This window comes from Lissotriton vulgaris, chromosome 1_1, assembly GCF_964263255.1.
Source record: "Lissotriton vulgaris chromosome 1_1, aLisVul1.2, whole genome shotgun sequence".
In the NCBI taxonomy this organism is placed as follows: Eukaryota; Metazoa; Chordata; class Amphibia; order Caudata; family Salamandridae; genus Lissotriton; species Lissotriton vulgaris.
In genome coordinates, this window is record NC_141685.1 from 466,893,174 (window position 1) to 466,918,626 (window position 25,453).

Here is a 25,453-nt window from a genome sequence, read left to right on the forward strand (position 1 = left end):
AGGCATCAGAAGGTGCTGTCCCGCCGTATTCTTTTGTCTAAAGGGTGCATGCCCTTGAGTGATTGCGGCTTTCACAAAATGTATTGCAATAGTGGACAGGCTGCTGTCAGACAAAGCTTCAGATTAACACTGTTTAATGTTTTCATTGTCACCGCTGCATTTGATAGTGGTTTTGCAGTTCTTCCTGCACTTTATACTAGTCATAATGGAAGGGCATTACAGGACATGATGTGGAACAACAAGGGCCAAGGGAAAATGAGGAGAACATTTTCTGATCTGACGTTGCTTAATATCATCTTTTGCACTTTATAGAGAATTTTGCACTCATTGGAAAACGTGGACAGGCCATTGTCAGACAAAATGCCTATTGCAGATGTGGGGTTGAGAAATATATTTTAGCTTGATCTCTTTTTTTTCCATTTTTATCAAATTTTATCCTGTCACACCTACACTTTATATTTCGTTTTATGGAAGAGACAGTGTAAGACAATAAGTATGAATGTGAAACAAGAGAATATGGGGCTATACTGCTGTCCAGGAACTGAGTTTACCTTTTCTTTGTTTATCTTTTATGCTACCGTTACACTTTTCGCATATTTTGCACTGTCACACTTGCGCTACATAACTTGGTTTCATGGAAGAGGTAATTAAAGATAAGATGGCATACAATGTGAAACAGGAGAATACGGGGTAATACTGCACCCCTGAAAAGGGTTATTGGTTCATATTTCTGGGAATCTTTTTAATCTATTATTTTGTGATGTGTGAATATGTTTTCATTAGACAATATACATATTGTTGTTGTTGAAGTTGGAAACCCAAAAGGATTTCTTTAAAAATATTCCTAGTGTCTAGTCTAAATATACAGTGAACACTCCAGAGAGAACTACATCTCTGTGTCCACAAATATTTTCATTTTGTAAAGACTCGAAAGATTGCTGAATTATTATCCTTATCTTGAATAAACTTGCTTCATTAACGTGATTACAGCTGCTAAAAAGGAAAAAATAAATCACATTGCTCCTCGTAAACTTTTCTTCATTTAGTAGGTATCCAAAGTCATTAAAATCAGTTGAAAGGTATTTTGACACTTAGATCATCTTAGAAACTAATGATCGCTCACTATGATCCTGTGCATCCTTGTTTACTTAAGGTACATTTAAGGCTAAGAGTACTACTTATGAAGAGCATGGTAAACTAAACTAGTTTGTTTATAATTGTAGAGGAGAATTAATGGATACTTTAACATCTAGTTATGGTTGAATTATACATTAAAATAGAGTGTTTCTTCATATTGCTGTGTTCTTTGTCTATTTATACAGTTTAAATATTTTAACTTTTTAAAATATTTTTTAAGATTAACTTTATGTATTCAATTTACTTTTGCAGATGGGCTGTTTGTGTGTTTCACTTAATGAAATGCTGGATATTTTGTGTTGCTGTTTTTACCACGAACAATTGGAAATGAGGTGTGCTATTCTTCACTGTGGTTTAGTTTTTATGTACCTTGTTATATGGCTTTCACAGACAATAAGTGATATTGATAACTTTAACCTATAGAGCATTAATGAAAAAGATGATAGCTTAATTTACCCACTATGTTTGTATTTGTGGGGTAGACTATATACAACAAAGATCATGTGGTTACCTATAAATGTATGTCCCTTATCTATGTTGCAAATTAATTTACTTAGAGCCATTTTTACAGAAATATATATTTTTATGCACATTTCTTTGAGATAATGAAAAGACTAGAATGTATTTTTTAAGCCAGGTTAAAACATGGCAGATTGAAAGGTGAAGTTAAGTTTCCTGACTTTAATTATTATCACGCTGCCTCTTAGCTGAGGCAAGCATGTTTTTTATTAGTGAAACTGAGATTACGAACCATCTGTATGTAGAAAACCATAAGAAAGAAAGCTTTGATATCCCCCACCTTTAAATGTTGTGCAAACCAACATTTCTTTGGTTACCTATTTTTTAAGGATAATTGGTATTTACTGGCGCGGTTTTATAGAAGCGCCTTAAGTTCCTTTAAGAAAAGCAAAAAATCTTAGATTTAAATATTTGGCATAATTGTAAAAATTAATATTGTAATAATAATTGTAAAATTAATAATTGTAAATTTAAATGCAGAGTAAAAAATTTTAATAAATGGAGACAAAAAATCATGTGAACGAGGCAGTATAATTTAATTAGATCCAGTGCTATCTTCTAAGAAGATTTTAAGTTACCATTTCAAGGCTGAAGCTTGCATTTATGTTTATTGCTTAAGTATTCACTAAACCTTCCAGATGTTACTTTAGGTAATGCTAAAAAGACTCTAATAATTGTGATAAGTATGATGAAATCCATAAAACTTCCTGTATTCATACTAATTCAGACTCAAAAGAGGAACACCGGTGAAAATCTAGTTTGAATTACTCTGGAAAAATTACACAAATGTTACTTGGTGTATTCAAACTTGAAATTGTATTTGGTCAAAGATTCAACAAAGAGAACCGTAAACCTTAATTAAATTATTTTCTTTAATTATAATGAAAGGCTTTTGACTCTGACAACTCCATTCCAAGAGGATCGTGACTATCAATGATGTATTTCAGTTCCTCATATTACTAATAGTTTAGGAATCTGCCATATTGGGAAGCGGAAATGCAGTGATAATTACTGCGGGAATTTGAACTATCGATCTCAATTCCTGTGGTATTTACCAATTTTTACTTTTTCTAACGTTTATCTGGTGATATTTCTAAACACTTATGCAGTATTCCTGCATTTTATGTAATTCCTGATTTGGCTCATAACTTCCTGGCAAAATAGGCTTTGGAACTTCTTAACATCACTTTATCTTAAGTGTTTTAACTCTATTATGTACATAGGACGCAAAACATCGAAGTTTTCAAGCCCCCTTGAGTTTTTATTTTTTCTAGTACTATAAGTCTTTTTCAAAAATGATATGTTGGTTTTATTTATTTTGATAAATAAGGTTTTATACAGATATTTATGAGTAAGTGGATATATTTATTTATACCTCAGTGTATTTATATGCACTAGAACATCATAAACATACTTCACCACATCGGAATCCAGTGAGACACCCTCAAAAGAACGTTACAACTTGTTTAACCATGTTCTTTTTTCTTATTGTCTAGGCATAGGACTATCCCCTGAGGTAAATCCCCTGATTTAATACACACGAGACACATGACATTTGCATGGTTTCCTCGTTACGTCTTTTTTAACTTTTTTCACCTTCACTAGGTCCTGAAGAATCGCGGGAACTTCCCATGTGAGAAACATGTTGACCGACCCTCACTTTAGTCTCGTTTAGGGTGACGCTACCTAACTTGCCGTCACCTAGCGAGCTATTCCCACTTTTTTAACTGCAGTAGGGAGACCCCCAGAATAAAGTGTTTTCGGGCACCCCCTACTACATTTTAACCCACTCTTCATCAGGATACTGATTGCCCTGGCCCACATACCTGCACTTCACCAATAGGCTGTTGGACAAAAAGATCTCCGCCAAAGAGCCCCTCTCTGAGGTGAGCCCGTCGGGGATTGCACTGCCTCCTCGACGAGGAGCAAACGCCTATGATGAAGCATGACACCCTTGGGTGTGTGAGGCAAACACGTCCAACATAATGGATGCCCAAAGGTGTAAAATACACACCTTCGGTCGAGCCAATCTGTATAAACCCCTCTAGGAACAGTTCAGCAACCCTCCTTTTTTGAAACGTTTAGGCTACGCGGGCACAAGCTGACACTGGACCTTCCTCCCTCTCGATGGGTGGTAATTAGTGCTCGCCTGATCTACTGATCCCTCTCCCTCCTTTTTGACGACTGCTTATGCACGGTACAAACCGTGGGAGCTCATTCCTGGCGGGTGAGATTGTTCATATCCCCCATCTAGTGACTGTTATACCACATTGGTTAGTCACGCACCTTACCCCTAGTGGGTGGCGAACCTTCTATTCATTCTTTCCTCTCCACCCTTCATTTTCGAAGGAACCCCCTCTTCACCCGGGAACGTGTCTCTTGACCCAACCATTATGGAGGGCCAAGGACTAAGTTTCGGAGAAGAGGACGCAGCAGCGATTATGAGAACTCCATCACTCTTCGGCATAGATGTTGAAACAGCCTCAGTGAGTAACACTACTGAGTGGCAATCCCTGGCAGATCTGAAACGGGAATGGATAAGGATTACGATACATGGAACGATGATGGCTGAATACTTCAAAGCCAAAATTGCTCCAAACGGCCTGATAGTGAAAAACTTCCCCAGGATCTTCTGGGAAGATGGACAGTTTAAAATCGAGTGGTCTCAAGTCTCGTGGAAGTGCACCCACGACCTTTTGATCCTCATTGTTAACACTGCAAAACGACTAGCAGACGCCCTCCTAGTCCGCATCCAGGCGGCTAAGGCAGCCCTCAAGACAGCGGCCCAGAACACAGATTTCAAAACCAAACTAGCCGAACTTAATAAAGAAATGGCAGAGCATAAAGAGTACCTCATGAACCAGAAAGTGGCCAAACTTCAAAAGGATATCAAGAGGTTCTCGAAGGAAAAAGTCAATCCTTACCTCAAGGAAGACTATGTCCCCCCAGGAACTAATTATAATTCAGACTCGAGCACAACCTCATCCAGGAGAGGTTCTAACAGTGGATCTGAGAACAGCGATGACAATGAAATGTCAAGTATACAACCAAGGGCCAAAAGAGGCAGGGGTCGTGGTCAACAGAATTTCCATAATTACCCTAACTTTCCCCAACAAGGGCAACCCATGGGCCCCCCATTTTGGCAGTACCCACAATTCCCGCAGTTCCAACCACCGTTTGCTCCACAATACCCACCATTCTTCGCACCTCAAGGGTCTGCACGCCCCCCTTTTTTAGGCAGAGGCTGGGGCAGAGGGCGCGGGCGAAAGCGAGGCAACGCCTCGGAGAAGAGAGTGCAGTGGGAGGACACTCGCCCCCAGGGGATGGACACACGGAGCACGAGCAGGTCAGGACCAAAATGAGCCTTGTAGTCAACCTGTTGGATCGTATCCTGACAGAGAGCGAAGAAAAAATACTCCAAAAAGGACTAGGTTTTGTTCCTACTCCCAGAGTTGACCTGTTCAATCAGACCAGGGAGATCCAATCATTCTTCAGAAAGGTCAGACTAAAAGCCTTCTTTGATGGTAAACCTTGTGAACCAGCAGAAGACTCGGGTCTACATAACCCATCCACCTTTACTCCCCATAATGGGATGGTCCCTAATGAGGTTCTAACTTTCGAACAAGCAGTGCTCAAAGACATTGATGCTCTTGACCGACAGACTAGACACTCCAACATTTCCCGCAATGAGATGGAAGTGTTAAAATCACTGGCAGACGATCCTCTTGTCACCATAAAACAAGCTGACAAGGCTGTCCTGATGAACACCACAGATTATGAACTCGAGTGTTCCAGGCAACTGAATGATCGACGGTACTACACTCCCATTCCCAGTGACCCTACCCCACGCCTACAAACTACTATCGCAGGCTTAGTGGAAACTGCAGAATGCGAGCTATGGATTAGCAAGAAGGAGGCAGAATTCCTAACTAAAAATGAACCAAGGGTTCCATATTTCTATATTCTGCCTAAAATTCATAAGGGAACAAGGCCCGTCCCTGGGAGACCGATAGTCTCAGGTATTGATTCTGTACTGGAACCACTGTCGCAATTTTGCGATCACTTTCTACAACTGCTAGTCAAAAACATTCCCTCCTACATCCAGGACACCACTGATGTCCTACGACTTCTGAACTCACTACAAGACCTGGAGCATATCGATCTCCTGATGACTCTAGATGTTGAAGCCCTCTATACCAACATCCCCCAGAGGGCCACACTAGAGGTCATTGAGTCACGCCTAGGATTGGAGGAATGGAACTCTAACACCCCTCCTTCATTCATTATGGAATATGCCACTATAGCGCTCACGGAAAACTTCTTTGAGTTCAAGGGCAAATATTTCCATCAAACCCAGGGGACCTCGATGGGCAGCACTTTTGCCCCGTCAGTGGCATGTTTATACATGGCAGACTTCGAAGATAGATACATTCACCATCAATCTAATCCCTTCACAGACAATATCAAAATGTGGAAACGCTTCATTGACGATATCCTCATCCTATGGACGGGCCCACCCGGCTCTCATGAGGGATTCTTCGAATGGGTGAATACACTGAACCCCTATCTGCACTTCACCATGTCATCCTCAGCTAATGAGATTGCCTTCCTTGACCTCACGATCAAATTGCATGAGGGCAGACTCCAGACTACAATGTTTAGAAAACCTACAGACCGTAATAGCCTTCTACACTATGATAGCCACCATCCTAAGGCTTTACGCTCAAACTTACCCTTCGGACAGTTTCTCCGAATCAGGCGCAACTGCAGTGACATCGCAGACTATAAAAAAGAATCCACCATCTTGTCTAGGAATATACTCGATAGAGGCTACCCGGCAAGAGAGGTTACCAGAGCTAACAAACTGGCCAGAAACAATAATCGAGAAGCCCTACTGGAGAGAAGAGAAAAAACACCCACTGAGAACCAACCCATCACATGTGTCACAACGTTCACCCCCATATCGAACAAAATCAAGAGCACAATCAAGCGCCATTGGGGGATCCTTAACACAGGAGATATCATCTTCGAACAACCAAGGTTCGCATTCAAAAGGTCACAGAACGTGAAAGATATCCTCATCAATACCAGACCCAAAACGACCAAGAAGTGTGCCCAGCAAACCCTATGGAACCTACCCCCGGTCACCGGCCACTACCCATGCGGCAATTGCGGGGTTTGTAAATACACTGCACCCCACAAAATACTACAACTATCTGACACGTTTAAATGGGAAATCCGGGGACACACTAATTGCAATACCAGTAACTGCATATACATGCTCACATGCCCGTGCGCTCTCCAATACATTGGGATGACGACCCGCCCAATCAAGACACGCATCATTGAGCATCAGAGTAATTTTCGATGTAAGAAAACACACACCAAAATGTGCAAACATTATGTGGGAAATCAACACAATGCGGACTCTATAAGATGGGTTGTCCTTGAATCCAGTCCCAACTGCCCAAAGAACGCCCTGTTTTGTAAAGAACAAAGATGGGTACATCGCCTCTCTACAGACAAACAAGGGCTTAATGAAGACAGCCCTTGGCACTCATTAAACTAGCCACTGCTAACCCCATCCACCTGACGGTCTAACCCTTCATGTACAGAACACACGTACTAGTTCCCATGAGTTTTCCTTGTCTGTTCCACTTTCATTTTAAGAAACAGCTGGATCTATACCAATTCGAGGCTGTTCAACACCACTCTACTATGGCTGGGTCTTACCACATTAAATAACACGTGACCCACCTAGTGGGCGTCTACAGGCGCTTACCTATGACGAGGTCACCTATAAATAGTACACGCCCCCGAGCGCCTTTACCTATTCGAGCTCGGCGGTGATGGGTAGGTGATTTCGTACGGACACGGGTAACTTGAGGTAAGACAATCCCTTCCCTGTTCCACACCTGGCAACCCTTATGCCACAGTTAACCTTCTCTCAACCTCTACAAAGGGTTTACTTTATCCTATTCATAATTCTCCATAACTAACAGTACCTCCCCCTCCTCCAGCCAGCACTATAGGCTACCCCCGTTGTACCGACCCGCCGACAACTCAGGTGGTAATTTTCCCAAGACCCTTAGGTGAGTTATTACCATATCACCATCACTGTTTACAGGCTTTTACTCTTTAGCCATGACACTCTCCTAGAGAGTACTGCTGCGGTTTTTAAACTACACTGGTTTTATGTTCACACCACACTAGTCACTCACACAGTGTGGAAGATTGCTCACCCTACGACAACACTGGCATGTTCTGGTCGTGTGAACTCCGACACACTACCGTCACTTCACTGCACTTTGTTGTTGTACTGGCTGTGACCGTGGATACCTTTACTATAGAACGTTACAACTTGTTTAACCATGTTCTTTTTTCTTATTGTCTAGGCATAGGACTATCCCCTGAGGTAATTCCCCTGATTTAATACACACGAGACACATGACATTTGCATGGTTTCCTCGTTACGTCTTTTTTAACTTTTTTCACCTTCACTAGGTCCTGAAGAATCGCGGGAACTTCCCATGCGAGAAACATGTTGACCGACCCTCACTTTAGTCTCGTCTAGGGTGACGCTACCTAACTTGCCGTCACCTAGCGAGCTATTCCCACTTTTTTAACTGCAGTAGGGGGACCCCCAGAATAAAGTGTTTTCCGGCACCCCCTACTACATTTTAACCCACTCTTCATCAGGATACTGATTGCCCTGGCCCACATACCCGCACTTCACCAATAGGCTGTTGGACAAAAAGATCTCCGCCAAAGAGCCCCTCTCTGAGGTGAGCCCGTCGGGGATTGCACCGCCTCCCCAACGAGGAGCAAACGCCTATGATGAAGCATGACACCCTTGGGTGTGTGAGGCAAACACGTCCAACATAATGGATGCCCAAAGGTGTAAAATACACACCTTCGGTCGAGCCAATCTGTATAAACCCCTCTAGGAACAGTTCGGCAACCCTCCTTTTTTGAAACACCCTCAAAAGAGTCACCTGATACCTCAGCAGTAGATCCCAGAGTATCCCTCTCCTGCTTTTCACCTCAATACCCAAGATAATCATCTGTGTTGTTCCCAGGGATTGTTCCTCAGCCCCACTCTCTTCTAAACTTACATAACCACCCTAGCCAACTTGGTCAGATCACACGGACACAACATCATCTCCTACACTGACGACACCCAGCTCTTCCTCACTATCAGTGGAGTCATCAACCCCCAGAGCCAACTTCCACAGATTTATGATGAAATTCACAGATGAGATAAAGAATAACGGCCTCAACATAACTCGTACAAGACAGAAGTCCTCATCTTTGGAAACCACACCACGCCATGAAATGACGCATGGCGGACAGCTGATCTCGACCCACCTCCCACTTCACACCACACCTCAAAAAACTACACTGGCTCTCAATCCAGAAGAGGTGCTAGTTCAAGATGCTGACCCATGCATAGAAATCCCTGCCAACGAAGGGCCACTGTACATTAACAAACATATCATCTTCCACCAACCGACCAGACATTTATGGTCTGCCTTCCTCTTGTTCGCAGACACTCCCTGGACCCGCAGAAGCAACAGAGGGGAACACTCTTTCTCTCACATAGCAGCCAATGTTTGGAACAACTTTCCCATGCATCTCAGGACCATCTCATTGATCCAGAAGTTGAGGAAAAGGCTCAAGACCTTGCTGTTTGAATGAAGAGATCACCACCTAACAGCTAGCAAGCCTTGAGACCCTCACGGGTGATTTATCATGCTCTATAAATTATTGATTGATTGTTCTTCCGTATTGCTCCACCACACACTCTTCATCATTTCCTTCCCATTATACATGGTTTTAATGTTCTGTTCTTAAGAATTATGTTACCATGACCTCCTTATATTTTGTGTGGGCATTATGACATACAGCTATTCATACTGATTTACCATGTTACAATCTAAATATAGTGGGGCAGATTTACAACTTTTGGCGTATCTCTGCAAATCAGCAGGGATGTGCAAGAACAGATGCGTCACATAATCCCCTCTTGCGCCACCATGGATGCGTCGCATTTACAATGCAGTGCACCATGGTGCAGGGAGGGCAGAGGCGTGACGCATCTTGTGGCAGACTGGCGGTGCATTGCTGGAGACGCGTCACAAGCGTGAAGCAACTTCTGCATTGCACAGGGGCCGCCCATACTTAACGTGGTGCATCACTCCTGACGCCTGGTTCAAGCAGGCGTAAGGATTAGACGCAGCAGCGTCGTAAAAATGACTCCGTGAAATCTTGTAGAATTTACTACGTCAGTTTTACAGGGCTTTCCTGCGAGCGTACATCCAACCTGCGACAGAATGCCCACATGAAATCTGACGCAGGTTTCATGTGGCACAGGGCTTTACAACGTGACACATCTGCCTAGATGTGTCACATTGTAAATAAGTCGCAATGTGGCACAGGGTTTACGCCGCGTTTGCATCACAAAAGTGACACATTGGCAGCGTAAAAGTGTTGCAAGGGGCTTGTAAATCTGCCCCACAATATATATATGTTTTTTAGTCCTTGTGTTTATTAGTAACAATTTGTTTTCATTACGATGTGTAACCAGGCTTTCTAAATATTGAAAAAAAACTTTACTGGGGTGAGTCTGAAGTACAGACTGTACAAATGTCACTGATGAAGAGAAAAAGCCCTTAGGCAAAGGGTCCCTGCTCAAGACGGATGCACAATAACAAGTACACCAAGTGCTAAGTACAACTGCCCTCACAGAACAGAACTGTGACCCATAAGAGTGTGTGCTGAATATATGATCTGATCTTCTGAGTAGGGCAATGGACTTCTCTACCCTCCCATCTCCTCTCCAATCACCACCTTCATCTCCTCTCCTTCTGTATTTTTGGTAGCCTGTCTGATTAAGGAGTCAAGCGTTTCCCACTTGTGCAGAAACTGGTCACTATCTCCTGAGGCGGAAAGCCGGGAGAAATAGGTGCGGTCACATTATTTTTAAAACTGTCATTATTTTGTTTTTAAAATTGCACAACTTACCTGTCCTTCCTTCACCACGTCCCCTACAGCTGACTAGGTGCTGTCTTGGGGAGTAAACCGCCGCCATATTGGGGGTAAGACCGGGTTGCCGGCATAGTTGCTGGGACCTTCCTCGCATTTTGGACTGCCTATAAATCGCGCTCACAACCACGCGCGCTGTCAGAAACTGGTCGCTATCTCCTGAGGCGGAAAGCCGGGAGAAATAGGTGCGGTCACATTATTTTTAAAACTGTCATTATTTTGTTTTTAAAGTTGCACAACCTACCTGTCCTTCCTTCACCACGTCCCCTACAGCCGACTAGGTGCTGTCTTGGGGAGGAAACCGCCGCCATATTGGGGGTAAGACCGGGTTGCCGGCATAGTTGCTGGGACACTCCCTCCTCTCCGCATATAATGAGCATTCCCCGCCGGATGCGCAGCGGACGCACCGAAGGCACGCCTAAGGCAAGCCCGTCTGCGCCCATCCGCGGCCGGCCGGGGCTAGGGGCCACAACCCCTACATCTGTTTCTGGAAATCTCAGGTGTTATAGTCCTAACTCACTCCTCAGGCTAAGACCTCAGGTAAAAACCTTGTGCTACCATTCTTGTCACCCTTTAGACCTGCCTACTTTTTGCCCTCAATGCAATGCTAAGCTTAAATTTATGTTTTATAAAGAAGAACAGTCGGAACTCAAAATGTATCTCCTCAATTGCAGGTCTCTACCGAAACATTGTACAGAAATTGCACTTCTGTTAGACGAACTTACACCAGATGCAATTTTCTTCACTGAAACCTGGTTAACTCTATCCTCTGAACCCAACCTAGTGCAAGCACTCCCGCGGGGCTATCAGATTGTAAGGAAAGATCGTCCCCATGGGAAAGGAGGCGGTCTGGCAGTTATCTATAAAGATCACTATACATGCCGCTGTACCTTTGATCCCATTTTAGATTGTGAAAGTATGTCCTTCACCTTAGAGTTTTCTCCTAATGTTAGCTTCTCGAGGGCGCTCATATATCGCCCTCCGGGGCCTTTAAAACAGTTCCACCTGTCTCTTCCCTCTGTTGTTGCCGATCTAGCAACCACTCCCTCCAACTTTACGTTGCTGGGTGATTTTAATATTCATTTTGATTGTACCTCTGATCGTACTGCCTTAGAGTTGATAGCTGGTCTCTCCGCATTACAACTGGACCAACTCGTCCTTTTCCCTACCCACACCAAAGGCCATCTTCTGGACCCTGTATTCAGCAATTGTGCCAACTTTAAGGTAGTCTCCCCTTTTTATCTCCCCTGGACTGATCATTTATTGATCCCACTTATTTGGGAGATTCACAAACTCCCCTCCTTAACCCCTTCAGTACGAAAAACACAGAATTGGTCCAAACTCCTGCTAGAACAATGGACCAAAGATCTAGAGTTGTCCAGACCACCTACCAATCAGGGGCCCCTGTCAGCCAATGATAATTACAATGATTTGATTTTGAATTCCCTCAATGCTACACTCCCCTTTCGCAAAACCATCGTAAAGCGATCCAGGAACACTGCCCCCTGGTATTCAGCAGAGCTCAGGGTGAAAAAACGCCAGTGTAAAAGACTGGAAAGGAAATGGTGGCTGGAGTATGCCACATCAGATAAAATGATTTATAGAGAGGCGATAAGATTTTACAAACAGGAGATAAAGATGGCGCAATCTGCATATTATACCAGTAAAATCTCCGCGGCAAGCTCCAAACCTAAAGAAATATATCAAATTGTGAAAAGCCTCACTAAGCTTCCCCTAATTTCTCCAGCCAATTATAATATACAATCCCGTTGCAAAGATCTGGCAGAGTTCTTCTCCCAAAAAATCTACCAAATATACTCATCATTTCCTAGTGTGGATATGAATATCCACACTGAAGTACTATCTCCGTCCCCTCAGGAAACTATGTGTCATTTATCACCCATCCTGGATCAGTTTGCCCTGTTAAATCTAGAATTACTTACACCCTTAATGCTGCAAGTAAAATCAGGTTCCTCCTGCGATCCTGCTCCTCTCTCGCCACCCGTACTATTCTCCCTACCATGCTGGATGTACTTAATGCACCCATCTCCTCAGGCATTGTACCGCCTAAATGGAAACAAGCCATGGTACGAGCACTTTTGAAAAAACCCAATCTGGACGCTAATCATCTTAACAACAATCGTCCTATTTCTCTGCTCCCTTGGATGAGCAAAATCCTTGAGAAATATATCAATGGGCATTTAACGCTATTTCTCGAGAGCAACCATCTACTTGATATCACCCAGACGGGTTTCTGCCCCAAGCATGGGACAGAAACTGCCCTGCTTGCGGTGATGGAGGAAACCAGAGAGGTCCTAGATCGAGGGGGATCGGTGGCAGTCATCCTCCTCGATTTAAGAGCTGCATTTGACACGGTAAATCACAGAATTTTACTGCAGCGACTTTTTAGCCTAGAAGTATCAGGCAAGGCGTTAACCTGGCTCAAATCTTTTTTGAGCGACAGATCATTTCAAGTTTTTGAAGGAGACACAATCTCCTTTAGCAAACCTCTAGGATGTGGGGTTCCACAGGGCTCATCTTTGAGCCCTACGTTATTTAACGTATATATGAGACCACTGGCTGAGATCGTCCGCCCATACGGTATTAAGATAATTACCTATGCGGACGATACTCAGTTGGTGGTCTCCCTTGTGCAGGGAGACAACACATTAGCAAAGACTGACCTGGAAGGTTGTTTAGTGGAAGTGAAAAATTGGAAGACCGCGTCATGCCTCAAGCTCAACGGAGAAAAAACTGAGCTTATGCTTCTTGGCCGCTCTGCTCCACTTACAATTAACTCTATATGGCCTCCCTGTCTGGGTCTGCCACCAGCCCCTAAACACACCATAAAGGGTCTTGGGGTCTGGTTGGACAAGTCCCTGACACTTGACAGCCAGGCAACCAGGCAGTCTGCCACTTGCGTTGGTCTTCTTAGACTTCTCAAGAAGATCCTGCCCCTTCTACCTTTTGAAGCCAAACAAATTGTGATTCAAGGCCTGATCCAGTATCGCCTCGACTTTGGCAATGCTCTGTATCTAGGAGCCCCTGATTACACCCTGCGGAAACTCCAGCTAATTCAAAATTGTGCTGCGCGCACGTTGCTCCAGCTCCCCCGTAGGCTCTCAGCCAAGCCCGGGCTGAGGAGCCTCCATTGGATTCCCGTTAGAGAGAGAATTAACTTCAAATCTTTGTGCATTGCTCATCGGGCCTTTTGGGAAACAGGCCCAGTGATCAATCACTCCCTAATCACTCCATATCACCCGAAAAAACAGTTACGTTCTTCCCATTACTTTTTTGCTATAGTCCCCAAAATTAGGAAATCAAGAGCAGGAGGTCAGTCATTCTCCCATAATGTTGGCAAGATGTGGAACTCACTCCCTTTTCACCTGAGATCTAACCCTAATCTGCCTTCTTTTCGCAAACAACTGAAAACTTTTTTGTTCAACAAATAGAATCGCTTTACGTCCGGCCCACGGGCCTCCTCAGCTAGCACCTTTCTCTTTTAGCGCTTGGACGCCTCAGGGCAGCAATTCGCGCTTTACAAAACACATTTCCATTCCATTCCATTCCATATACAAGACAGGAAAATATTGAAACGAAAAATTGTTTATTTTTACAGCCTTTTAAAACATCGAGCAGAGCATACAAAAATAAAGAAAAGGTTTTCACAAGAAGCACGATCCACATTTAAAAGACATACTTGTTTTTTTGCAAAAAGACCTTCTGAGTTTTAAAGGATTTAGTAGAAACTAATTTAATGTGGCATGGCAGACCGAGATGCTATTAAATAAGTGTGACTTTGTGATAGGCATGCTCTGACACTTGATTGAAGGTGCGGCCCATCCAAATGACTGAACATTGTCTAGCAGAGTGAGCTTAAGTCTTTTTTATTGCAGCCACTTATGCAGCAGGCGGTGGTCAGCAGCTGATTGAGGTCCCGCTTTTCGTGAACTGAGTTCCCTTGGCTCTGCCACAGTTCACCAACAGACTCAGGCTCTGCGTTCTTAGATTCTCCCCTTTGGATTTCCACACTCTGCAAAGCAATCTCAAGGGATTCAGTTGAATCCTGGTTTCCAGCTGAGACGTAGAAGGGACTTCTTTCTGGAAGAAAATATATAAATGGCATGTAATTATATGCAGCTGTCTTTTCCCACCCCTGTTTTGATTTTACACTTGTCTCCATTATTTTGCCATAACATTCTCCATTTCCTAAAAGTATTTTTTTACTTGGGAGAAACACAGAACAAGTAACATTCCTCTATTCAATATTCTCTTTTGTTGCAGTCATTAGGTCAGAATTCTAAAAGGTTTAGTGCATCCTTTGGGTGGGAAATACACACTTTAATAAACATAAACACATTTTGTGCATTGCTATTTCACAAAGTGGATTTTCGCAAATCTCGTTGAACGAGATTGAAACTTATGTTGTGCAATTGTAGGTAAATGGGTGAAGCGTAATATTTGCGTGAGGGATGTGTCACAGGTGTGGCGGGTTTATCCCTCATTTACAATGGCATGCATCTTCCTTTACCTGAACCAGTTGCGACATAACCTCCCCTGACTACATGAGAAGATCATGTGCACAATGGCACACTGTACATATGGAAAAAATAGCAATCCATATCCAAGTACACTGGACATGCCCTATTTGAGCATTTGTTTACATGTTATAACTCAGCACCTTCATTAGGGGAAGAAATTAATAGGGGTAGGGGGTCATTTATACCCTGGTAGGCAATTCGCCAGTTCAGAAGGGGGCAAAGGCCAATATCATCCACCTCTGTAGTGGTGAAACGTCTGCCCGATTTCGAGATCTCGTGTGCTCAGCGGGATCACCAGATGTACACAAATGCCATTTTGCATTTTCTCAATAGCGACTCCATAGGAGTCAATATTGAGGATATGCTAAATTATATATTAGAACAGAGTAAAAACCAGTAAATAGGAAATCCCATGCCATTAACCCCATGGGCCGGTTTGGTATTTCCGAAATAGCGGTTTCCTTTTGGGAGATCGCTATTTTGGAAATGTAAACTGGTGATGGCTATAGGCATAAGGTTCCCTATCGTGCACCCCAAAAATTGGGGTGCACAGGTAGAGCACATTAATGATCTCCGGCCATGTGTGCACTCTATTGCACTTTAAAAAAACATCTTGGGGTGCTTTTTTTTAATTTGCATGGTTAGCATCGACTTTGAGTCGATGGTAAATGCATTTCCTAAATGCTAATTTTGCATTTAGGAACTGCTTTGTACATGTGCTAATAAATCGCAAATAGGAAATACCTATTTTTGATTTCCTATTTAGGGATTTGCAAAATTCGATTTCAACTAGGTAAAATTCGCATTTTGTAATTCCCTCAGGGCCTCTGTCCATAGGAAAAGGCCGTTTTGCATTTCTCAACGGGTCTTAATTGCATTTCAGCCTGTAAAGAAATGCAAAATGCCTTTGTACATCAGGCCCAAAGTGATGTGAATAGATTTGGGGCCAGATGTACTAATAAGGTTCCTGGTTGCATTTCCTAAATAATGAAAGGTAGGAATTTCTGTTTAAGAAACGCAAAATGATATGTACAAAATGTGTGATTCCCTAATAGTGATTCCTACAGATTAGGAATCACTATTAGGGAATCGCAAATAGGAAATGCCATCGCATTCCTGCCTACGGGTGATATAGGAAATGGTTTGCATTTCCCAAACTGCGATTTCCTAATAGGAAAATGCAATTTAAGAAATGCAGAGCCAAGGGTATAGTTGGGTTTAAGGGCAATCTAAATCTCCTAAAGCACATGTTAGTGAACATTTGCCCTAGGCGGATACGTGTGCTACATGTCACAATAACATTTTTATTTTTAATGCATTTGTTTTGTTTTGTACATGGTTACCAATGACTCACCAATTGCATTTCCTAAATGCCCAATTCACATTTAGGAAATGCTTTGTAGATGTGCTTTAAGAATCGCAAATAGGTAATCTCATTTTACGATTCATAAACAGCAGTCGCAATTTGTGATTTCTATCATGTATGACCAGTTTTGGCCCTTTGTACATATTTAAAGGCCATTTTGCATTTCTTAATGGGCCGAAATAGCGATTTGTCCCGTTAAGAAATGCTAAATGGCTTTGTACACCTGGACCTATGCGCCTCTTTGAATTCCCTTACTGCAATTTGCTTTGTGGGGTACCTATTTAGAGCGCCCAACAAAATGTTAGCCTTGACGTGCAGTGAGTTTACTCCCTGCTTTTGGGGGCCAATCAACGTTCTGCCTGGGTCTGCTATGAGATGCATAGTGATTGAAGGCAGAGAAAATTGGTTGCGGGCACCCCACTTTCAATATGTTCACAAGAGTTGCTGAGAGTAAGGATGGTACTATAGATAAACCAGGCTGTGGTGTGGGTGTGTGATACAAAAATCCACTTTCTTTGTGCCACGGGCCACACTTGGCTGCAAAGGTGTGTGCTTGAGCCTTGCCTGGCCTTGCAGTGTAATTAGAAATGCAAATGTTGTTCCAACTCAAAAAGTAGTTACATTTGGGGCTTTAGCAACCTTTAAGGCATGCACCTCCCACACTTAAATGAGCACCCAAATAGATTGGTTATAAGTAATGCGGAAAGGTGGACAGGGAAGCGTACAGGCTTTTGAGATCCTACGTGATGTGTGTATCAAAGTTAAAAGTTGTATAAATAAAAAGTACTACGTTTATCAAAAACATGGAATTGTCACACGATGCTGAGTCAAACCTTGCACACTGAGTACAGCAACCACCACACCAATGAATAGGAAAATGGGTCTTACTCTCTGTTGTACATGAAAAACATACAAAAACATTCATATATTGTGACCTACCTATTTATGTATGAGCCGTAGGAATTGAAAGTTGATGGCCTAATATTTGTAAAGTAAGTAATAGACCCTGATATTGTCAAAGTGTCAGGGCCCTCTGTTTTGTGCGATTAGGATTTGTAATTCACCGTTTGAAGGTGGACAGAGAGGCAGCAGTACTAGACTAGTCAATTTGTTGCAGAAGCTAGAACTAATTACAATACAATTTCTGTGAGTGGATTGTTATTGAAATTTTTCCAGAGAAAACGATGGTGAAAAGTCTTCCACTCCATCCTGCCGCGTTAATACAATATGGCGGATTTTTCAAAATGGCTGCCCATCATTTGAGATATAGGGTATAACTGTTTATATGCCCATGTGTGGTATCCTTTTATATGTTTTTAGGGACAGGAAAGTCAAAAATAACATCAAAAATTGTTTCTGATGACCATAATATCAAATAATCGCGGAATATGTCAGATAGACAAAGTTTGTATAATTTTTTTGTTGACTTATATGACAAAGTGTGAAGGAACGTAAATATTACAATTAACTTTTGAAATAAAAAGTTTGCTTTTGTTTGCGTTTTGTTTTGTAACTTTGTTGTTATTGTTTGTTTTTTTATTAATCAAAAATGTTTCATTTATGTGTTTTAGGTTCTTGCGAGTTGCTGTGAGATATTGTGAAAATGGACGTAGAAAAGCGTTTCATTTGTGATGTGGTGTTTCAAGAAGATGACGATGTATCTGTACTCACTGAAATATGAGTGAATGGAATTTAAAAAACATGCAAGGAGAGAAAAATATCTAAGTTTCACGTTTATGTTGGGCAGAAAGTTCAGAAGTAATGTAGAGTACATTTTGTTAATTGAAAACTCCAATCCAGGAGAAAGAATCAGATCCCACAACTTCTCGTGTTCTACGGTCGTGTGAAACCCTGTTAGATTTTAGAAAAAATAAAATTCTGTGGTACTGACTTAAGTTTATACTTGAAGGAGAGGAAAATAAATGTGTGGTTTAATGCACTAACAGTTGAATTCAAATCATCAGTTTTACAAAAATGCAACGAACGTAATGATGAATGGGCAGACAAAGTTAGGTGAGGTATCCAAAATGCGTCTGATTTACATGCTGAAGATGTATGCTACCATAAACAGTGTTATGTCAATTTTTATACTGAAAAATTAATTCCCTGGCAGTTCACTGATAACCCTCCAATATCTTCAGTTCACACAGAGGACTCAGTTTGCCAGGAAATTTTTCTTCAAGTAGTTAAATACATGGAGTAAAATGATGAAGAAGAAACTGCTTTTAAAGAACTTGTTAATAAAATGCAAGAATTACTGCCAGAAGATAGCGGACTATACAGTTCGAAGTATATGAAACAAAAACTCAAAGAGCATTTTGAAGATGAAATCTTCATAGGAACAGTTGCAGGGACTGCTGTTGACGTTACTATTAAAAATACAGCTGCTCATGTATTGCAAGAGTACCACAGTCATAGCCATGAAGATGTTGAAGAGGATTGAAACAATCTCCTTATGGCAGCTGCTGAAATAATAAGAAATTATATTAATGACATCCCTGTAGGACAGGAATATATCCACCCATTGAAAACATGAGTAGTTTTGACTATAATGTGAGCTATATTCCTGATTCGTTAAGGCTCCTATTATCAGTTTTTGTTACTGATAAAACCAATAGAGAGAGAAAAGTAGCTTCTATAGGACAGGCAATTATGCAAGCTGTGCGCCCACGAATCTTAGTTGCACCGTTGCAGTTAGGGCTGGCAGTTCAATTACATAACAACACAAGCTCGAGATTTGTAGTTGAATCACTAAATCATATGGGATTCTGCAGCTCCTATTCAGAAGTTCTTTGTTTTGAACATTCAGCTGCATCAGAAAGAGGAAATACTATACCTGTCCTTGTGGAACCTTCTGAAAGTCCTCCGAAATTTGTTCAATATGCAGCTGATAATATTGATCACAATAATATTACAATAGATGGCCATGGTACTTTTCATGGGATGAGCATTATCGCCACTGTGACTCTAACTGGAAAATTTTCACCGGTCATTAAGAAACGTCAAGTTTCATTTGATGAACTGAGGATGTTGGGGCAAATCCCAATAAAAACATATCATTCACAGGCCAGTGGGATACATTTCTTAAAGTATAATACCATTAAGGAAATCGCGTACAGTGACCCATCTGCAAACCTGGATATTTTATTGAACATCTCACATCTACTCAGCAACAGTTTTCCAGGATGGCAAGGAGTATGCCAACTACTACATAAATGTAACCATCCCGGTGTATCATCTGTCATCTTTCTGCCAAGGATTAACATGGATCCAACAAATGAGTTGTGTATTCATTCAACACTGTTTTTTGTTTCTGACCATGCCAAGAGATACAGCCAGACCCCTATTATAACATTCAACCAGCCTCTTTTCCACAAAGCACTTAGCATCATAGCCAATGAATCACAGGATAGTCCTTTAAAGAAGGTCGTTCTGAGAATAGGAGGCCTGCACATAATCATGAGTTTTCTTGGATGCATCGGTTTTTTGATGAGTGGAGCAGGCTTGGTTGATATACTTGAGATCATATATGCAGGAAATGCTGTAAAGCACATGCTTTCTGATAAAGCTATTGCAAGAGCGATTTGTGGTCATCTTATTGTTTCATCAGTTTTCAACACGATTTTAGCAACGCCAGCCCGAGATGATAACGACAATTTACAGGAAGCTAGATCATTGTTTAATGATCTTCTTAATGGGGAGCTTTCTGTTGAGGGAAACGTGACTCCATAAAGTTGCTAAGAAAATCAGGCAGCTTCAAAGAAAGTGCTGCTGTATTCCAAACTTCACAAAAATCAACAGAAGAAATTGAAAATGCTGGTCTTAATGCTATTATATCGTTGTATAGAGGAAAACCAGGAGATAGCACAGTACATGATATGAGACTTCGAACTTTCACTTCAAAGGCAACAAACTCAACAATACATGTGAAACCGGAAGTCTTGCCTCCTACAGAGGATGCCTGCAAATTTCATTCACTCAGAGTATATCATCAGGTGCAGCAGTGGATGGGTATTCATATGGATCCATTACAGTGGGAATTTGAAGTGAAAGATGGAAGATTGGGTCCCATTAGAATGAGTCAAGCACCAGATCATTTATTAAAACGTATGAAATGTGGCTGTATCAAGAGTCAATGTGCGACTCTGCAATGTATATGCAAAAGACAGGGAATAGTGTGCACAGATGCGTGCACGGATTGTCAAGGAATAAGCTGTTGCAATTCCATGGAAGTGGACATGGACGATGATTGAAATCATACTATTCTTATACTAAGGAGTGCTGTTTGAATTTATCTCTTTAACAATTTTAATTTGTCAGTGTCATATTGAGAAGTGCTATATTATCTAGTTGAAATTTGTTTATCCTTTTCAAATGATGTTAAAAAATGTAAATAAAAAATAATGTCAAAAGTATGTTTGGCATATTAACATATAATTATTGTTCTTTATTGTATTAATCCCAATTTGATGTTATAGTCATCACAAACAATTTTTGATGTTATTTTTGACTTTCCCATCCCTAAAAACATAAAAAATGATATCACACATGGCCATATAAACAGTTATATCCTATATCTCAAATAATGGGCAGCCATTTTGAAAAACCTGCCATATTGGATTAATGCGTCATGATAGAGTGGTAGACTCATCACCATCGTTTTCTATGGTAAATTTTCAATAATAATCCACTCACAGAAATTGTATTGCAATAACTTCTAGGTTAGCCTATTTTTTGAACTAATTTGACTAGACTGTACAGACTGGCAGGGGAGATTGCCCGGCGGCCCTGATGGTTCACCAGCAAAGTATAGTGTTGCAAAATACACTGAATCAAGTATGCACACCAATCCTCATCCAATCAGCCAACCTTTGGAGGCCAACCCTCACTTCAAGAAAATGCCTTACATTTTATTGCACCAAACAGCATGTTGATGGTGCCATTATGATTCACACCTTTCCGGGTCGTTACATAATATTTTGCAGGGCTCGTATTATCCCACATACATATGTACATTGTCCACTGCATTTCTTTTGGGACTGATTCATGTATCTCTCCTCTAATGTGGTGTGCAAAGGCTATTCTTTACATCCAAGTCAAACAAAAGGGGGTCAATGAGAGGCCACCAGCAGTGAGGTCAGCATACTCCTTCATGCTGATGTAACATTAGGTACCTCCTTTCACCAGAAAGGAAAATATTCGGCACCTGCAAGAGTTACTCCCTCTGCTAATCACTCTTAGGCAAATATTATCATCCACATATGCTTAAATTAATAGGTTCTGCCTGTAACTTGGGCGTCATTCTGAGACTCAAAAGCTGTAGGTTTTACAAGCAGTTCACATTATTTTTCAAAGCATATGTAGCATCTCTATCTGCACTCACGACTTTCAGGTCCTTTCATTCTCCCATTCTGCCCCTTCCAAGTAGATTTTCAGTTGTATATTATGACTATGAATCTACTTGGTGTGATGGATCTCGATAGGGTGAGATAGCAGGACTACTAGTCAAGTTACGGAATCCTACTTGGATTAGACATAAGACATATGCCTTAGGTTACAGCAATCTAAAAGGTATTTGTCTCATACAGCAACATCATTGAGACTTGTCTCAGTGTAGATAATGTAATGTAACAAGTCCATGTGAGCAGTGAAAGACAGGGACAGGAGGAGATGTTTGCAACCAGCTCTAGATGCTGACTATGCAACTGGGGAACCAGGATTGAGTCCCAGCCTCAGCCTCAGCCTCAGCTCAGCATCCTGTGGTTCTGGGTAAATCACTTAATCTCCCTGTGCCTAAAAGATGTAAAAGATAATCTGGTTCTCATGTAAAGCATGGTAATGCCATTGAGCCACGTGCGTCTACTGTAAAAATAGTGTCCAGTGGCAGCCTGCCAGTCTCTGCCCGCTAGCCCATGAGAGTCCTGGGCACTAGCATCTGGACAGTCAGGCAGCAGGAGATGTGGTGAGGCAGCTGAGCAAGCAGATGCAAGAGGACTGCTAGAGGCAGGCAGCAATGGCCCCACACACACGTATTGTCCGACCCACTTTCATGCCCTCTCTCATTAGCTGAACCTTGTACGTTCTTTCTATGAAATAAAGATATAGAGGTATGTTGGCTGACTGAGCTCCTGTCCAAGCTCAAGGCAAGCCATTTTGACACCGGAAAACCTGCTAGTCTCGCCAAGGGTTCCCAGCCCTCGATTCTGCCTCGCACAAACACACACAGTGCATCAGAGGTTGCTGACAGGTCTCCACCCCAAATGCCCCTCTTTAGCCGCCACCACTGATTGCATCCACTCTATCATGCAGAAGACATGAAGTGGTTTCAAAGCAATGATTCACATTGAAAATCATGTTGTGAACTTCATTTCCTTCAGGTTGCCTTTTCTTTCTATTCTCAGTAGAATCCCACTGGATTTCCCTAGTGAATTCCGCTCTGTGTCGACTCTTTGATGACCCGAGGAATGACAACCCCATAACCTCAACTGTTTGGTACTCACCAGCTGCCTCCCATTGTATACTTCCTGTGAGTAAACCTATCAACACTTTCAATGGGTGACATTTCACATCTATTCATTCAGTTATAGTTGCTAGGCTCAGTGTAAGTCTCCTCTGTAAACCATAAATCATTCTCTTACAATTCTACTATGAACACTTTGACCAGATGCAAATAAATCAATCATGCACAATTTAACAAGTGATATGTGGCGGTAGCATCTGTGGTATTGCCTATAACAAAAGTTTGATATTTAATTCTTGTTCTAGTGACTAAGCTGCTGCATTTGGAACCTGGATACCTGGGGTGATGTAATTCTAAGCATATCATTTGATGACCTGGGACTTCATAATGTGAATGTAAATCCCACACATATGGAAAACCAGATCCGGTGGTCAAGCCTTCTCCAACATTGCTCTTAAAGCGTGGAACGACCTGCCCCTACACATAATATTAATAATAACCAGGTTTTTGTAAAGGTCAAACTAATCCCCCCTAAGGGTCTCAAGGCGCTGGGGGCCGTCGGGGAGAATAAGCGAGCTATTGCCCAGAGTCACATGGTGCTGGGCTGAGCTGTCGCCAGCCCTACGCATCGAACCGTGGGCCCGGGCTCTGGAGTCAGCCACCGTGGCAGTTGCACCACACCTCTCCCCTTCTTGAATTCTGCAAGAAGCTGAAGACCTGGCTTTTCGAGTAGTGCTTCTAGGCCATAGGTGTACCTAGACGCACACCTGCTCAGCGCCACTGCACCCTCCAGGGCGACAGTGCTTTACAAATCTGCATAACATAGCATTGTAAACACATATAGTGCAAATATCGAAAAATGTAATAACTGTGCAGTGTGCTGTGTTGTTATTTAGTAAACTAGTTGCAGGCGATACCACACACCATAACGTTCTGGTAACAACACCTCGTGTTGGTGCAGCTTTTGCTATTTGGAGATAAACGTGCTAATTCAAATATCTAAAATTAAATAAATGTATGAAAACAAAGGCTGCAAAAATGGAAACAAGTATGGTGTTCCACCTGTAGGCGCCCTAGAGCCACTGTTCGAAGGGCGAGTGAACAAAGTACCTGTATTAATAATAAATTCTATTTATTTGTTAATTTATTTGGATTTTTTGTAAAGCAGCACAAACCACCATCATGTAGTCTCAGATTGCTTTGAGCTGAATAAATGAGAGAGAAAAGATTGAATCCAAGGTTGATACCCGGCAGTCAAGCCAAAGAAGTAGGTAATGAACTGCTAGAGTCCATCAACCACATGTACGGATACAAGGTGGTAAATGTTAGAGTCAATAGCATCGGAAAGACCCAGGTGTTGGGTAGAGACTTTTTTTTGGCGTCTCGCTGGGAGCCTGTGTAAAACGAACACCAAACACAGAATTATGTCCCCGGAAATGCTATTATGATCAATAAAAAACTCTGTCCGCCTGTTTTTTATTGATTAAGTAGAGGAGAGTACTCTGATCTCTGTTTTTCAATAAAGGGTAGATGAGCCAATGAGGATGTTCCCCATAGATCTATTTACTTTAGGCCCTTAGACAATCCTTCAACCAACAGCAATCTTATGTTGACTTTTATCACCCACAGTTTCAATATTGCGCTACTGACAGGCATAGGGACATTTTTAGGGACTGCAGGGCTGAAAGCATAAACAAACACGAGTCCAAGCATTCAAATCATTGCGCCCCACCTGGAAGAGCTTGAGGAGGTCCTGCCAGGTGTCGTCTCCAGCGGGACCCTCCACAGGTGTAGATAACTGCTCGGATGAACTCCCTGCCGCACAGCTTCACCGAGGGGCCCTCGCCTTTCACCTCCGAGTTGGCCACGAGCAGGGAGACTAGAAAGAGACCCAGAAGTGAGGCCCTCATCTTGCCTTCGGAAGTTGCAACGTGTGGTTTGCAAAATTAGCTTGATTCGGTGCAGGAGAAAGCAAGCAAGATAACGATCTAACGTGGTAAGGAGCTGCGCCCATTTTATACTGATTTTCCCATCCGGCCATAGGCTGATGACAGATGTCCTGATGATGCTCCCTTTGCGTGGTAGGCGGCGCGTTGTGTGCTTCTGGTAACCAATTACACGGTTTAGCATTTCCGTCTGCACATCAGTCCAGTAAAACACCCATTACAACACTATTTAGGAGAATTATGCTTACACAAATGATGTAAACATGGTATTATGAGCACAGTGCAAACACTCAACAATGGCCATTTTCCTTTCCGCTTTATGTTGTGCCGTCTTGCAGATACGCATCTTCTTTTATGCGCGTCATTTTATTTCAGAAAGGTTACTCAGGACCACGAGCCTGTAACGTGTCACAACATGTTCAGTGAAATGTAATAAACA

General features: G+C 42.2%; 1 protein-coding gene across 1 annotated transcript; it reads right to left on the reverse strand.

Moving 5' to 3' along the window:
- Nucleotides 1–14,293: 14,293 nt before the first annotated feature.
- Nucleotides 14,294–25,042, reverse strand: INSL5 (insulin like 5). Its single transcript, XM_086936237.1, has 2 exons — nt 24,801–25,042; nt 14,294–14,802 (listed from the first exon to the last, which is right to left on the reverse strand). Exons 1-2 carry the CDS (start codon nt 24,976–24,978, stop codon nt 14,564–14,566), a joined length of 417 nt encoding a protein of 138 aa, XP_086792363.1. The 5' UTR covers nt 24,979–25,042; the 3' UTR covers nt 14,294–14,563.
- Nucleotides 25,043–25,453: the final 411 nt, after the last annotated feature.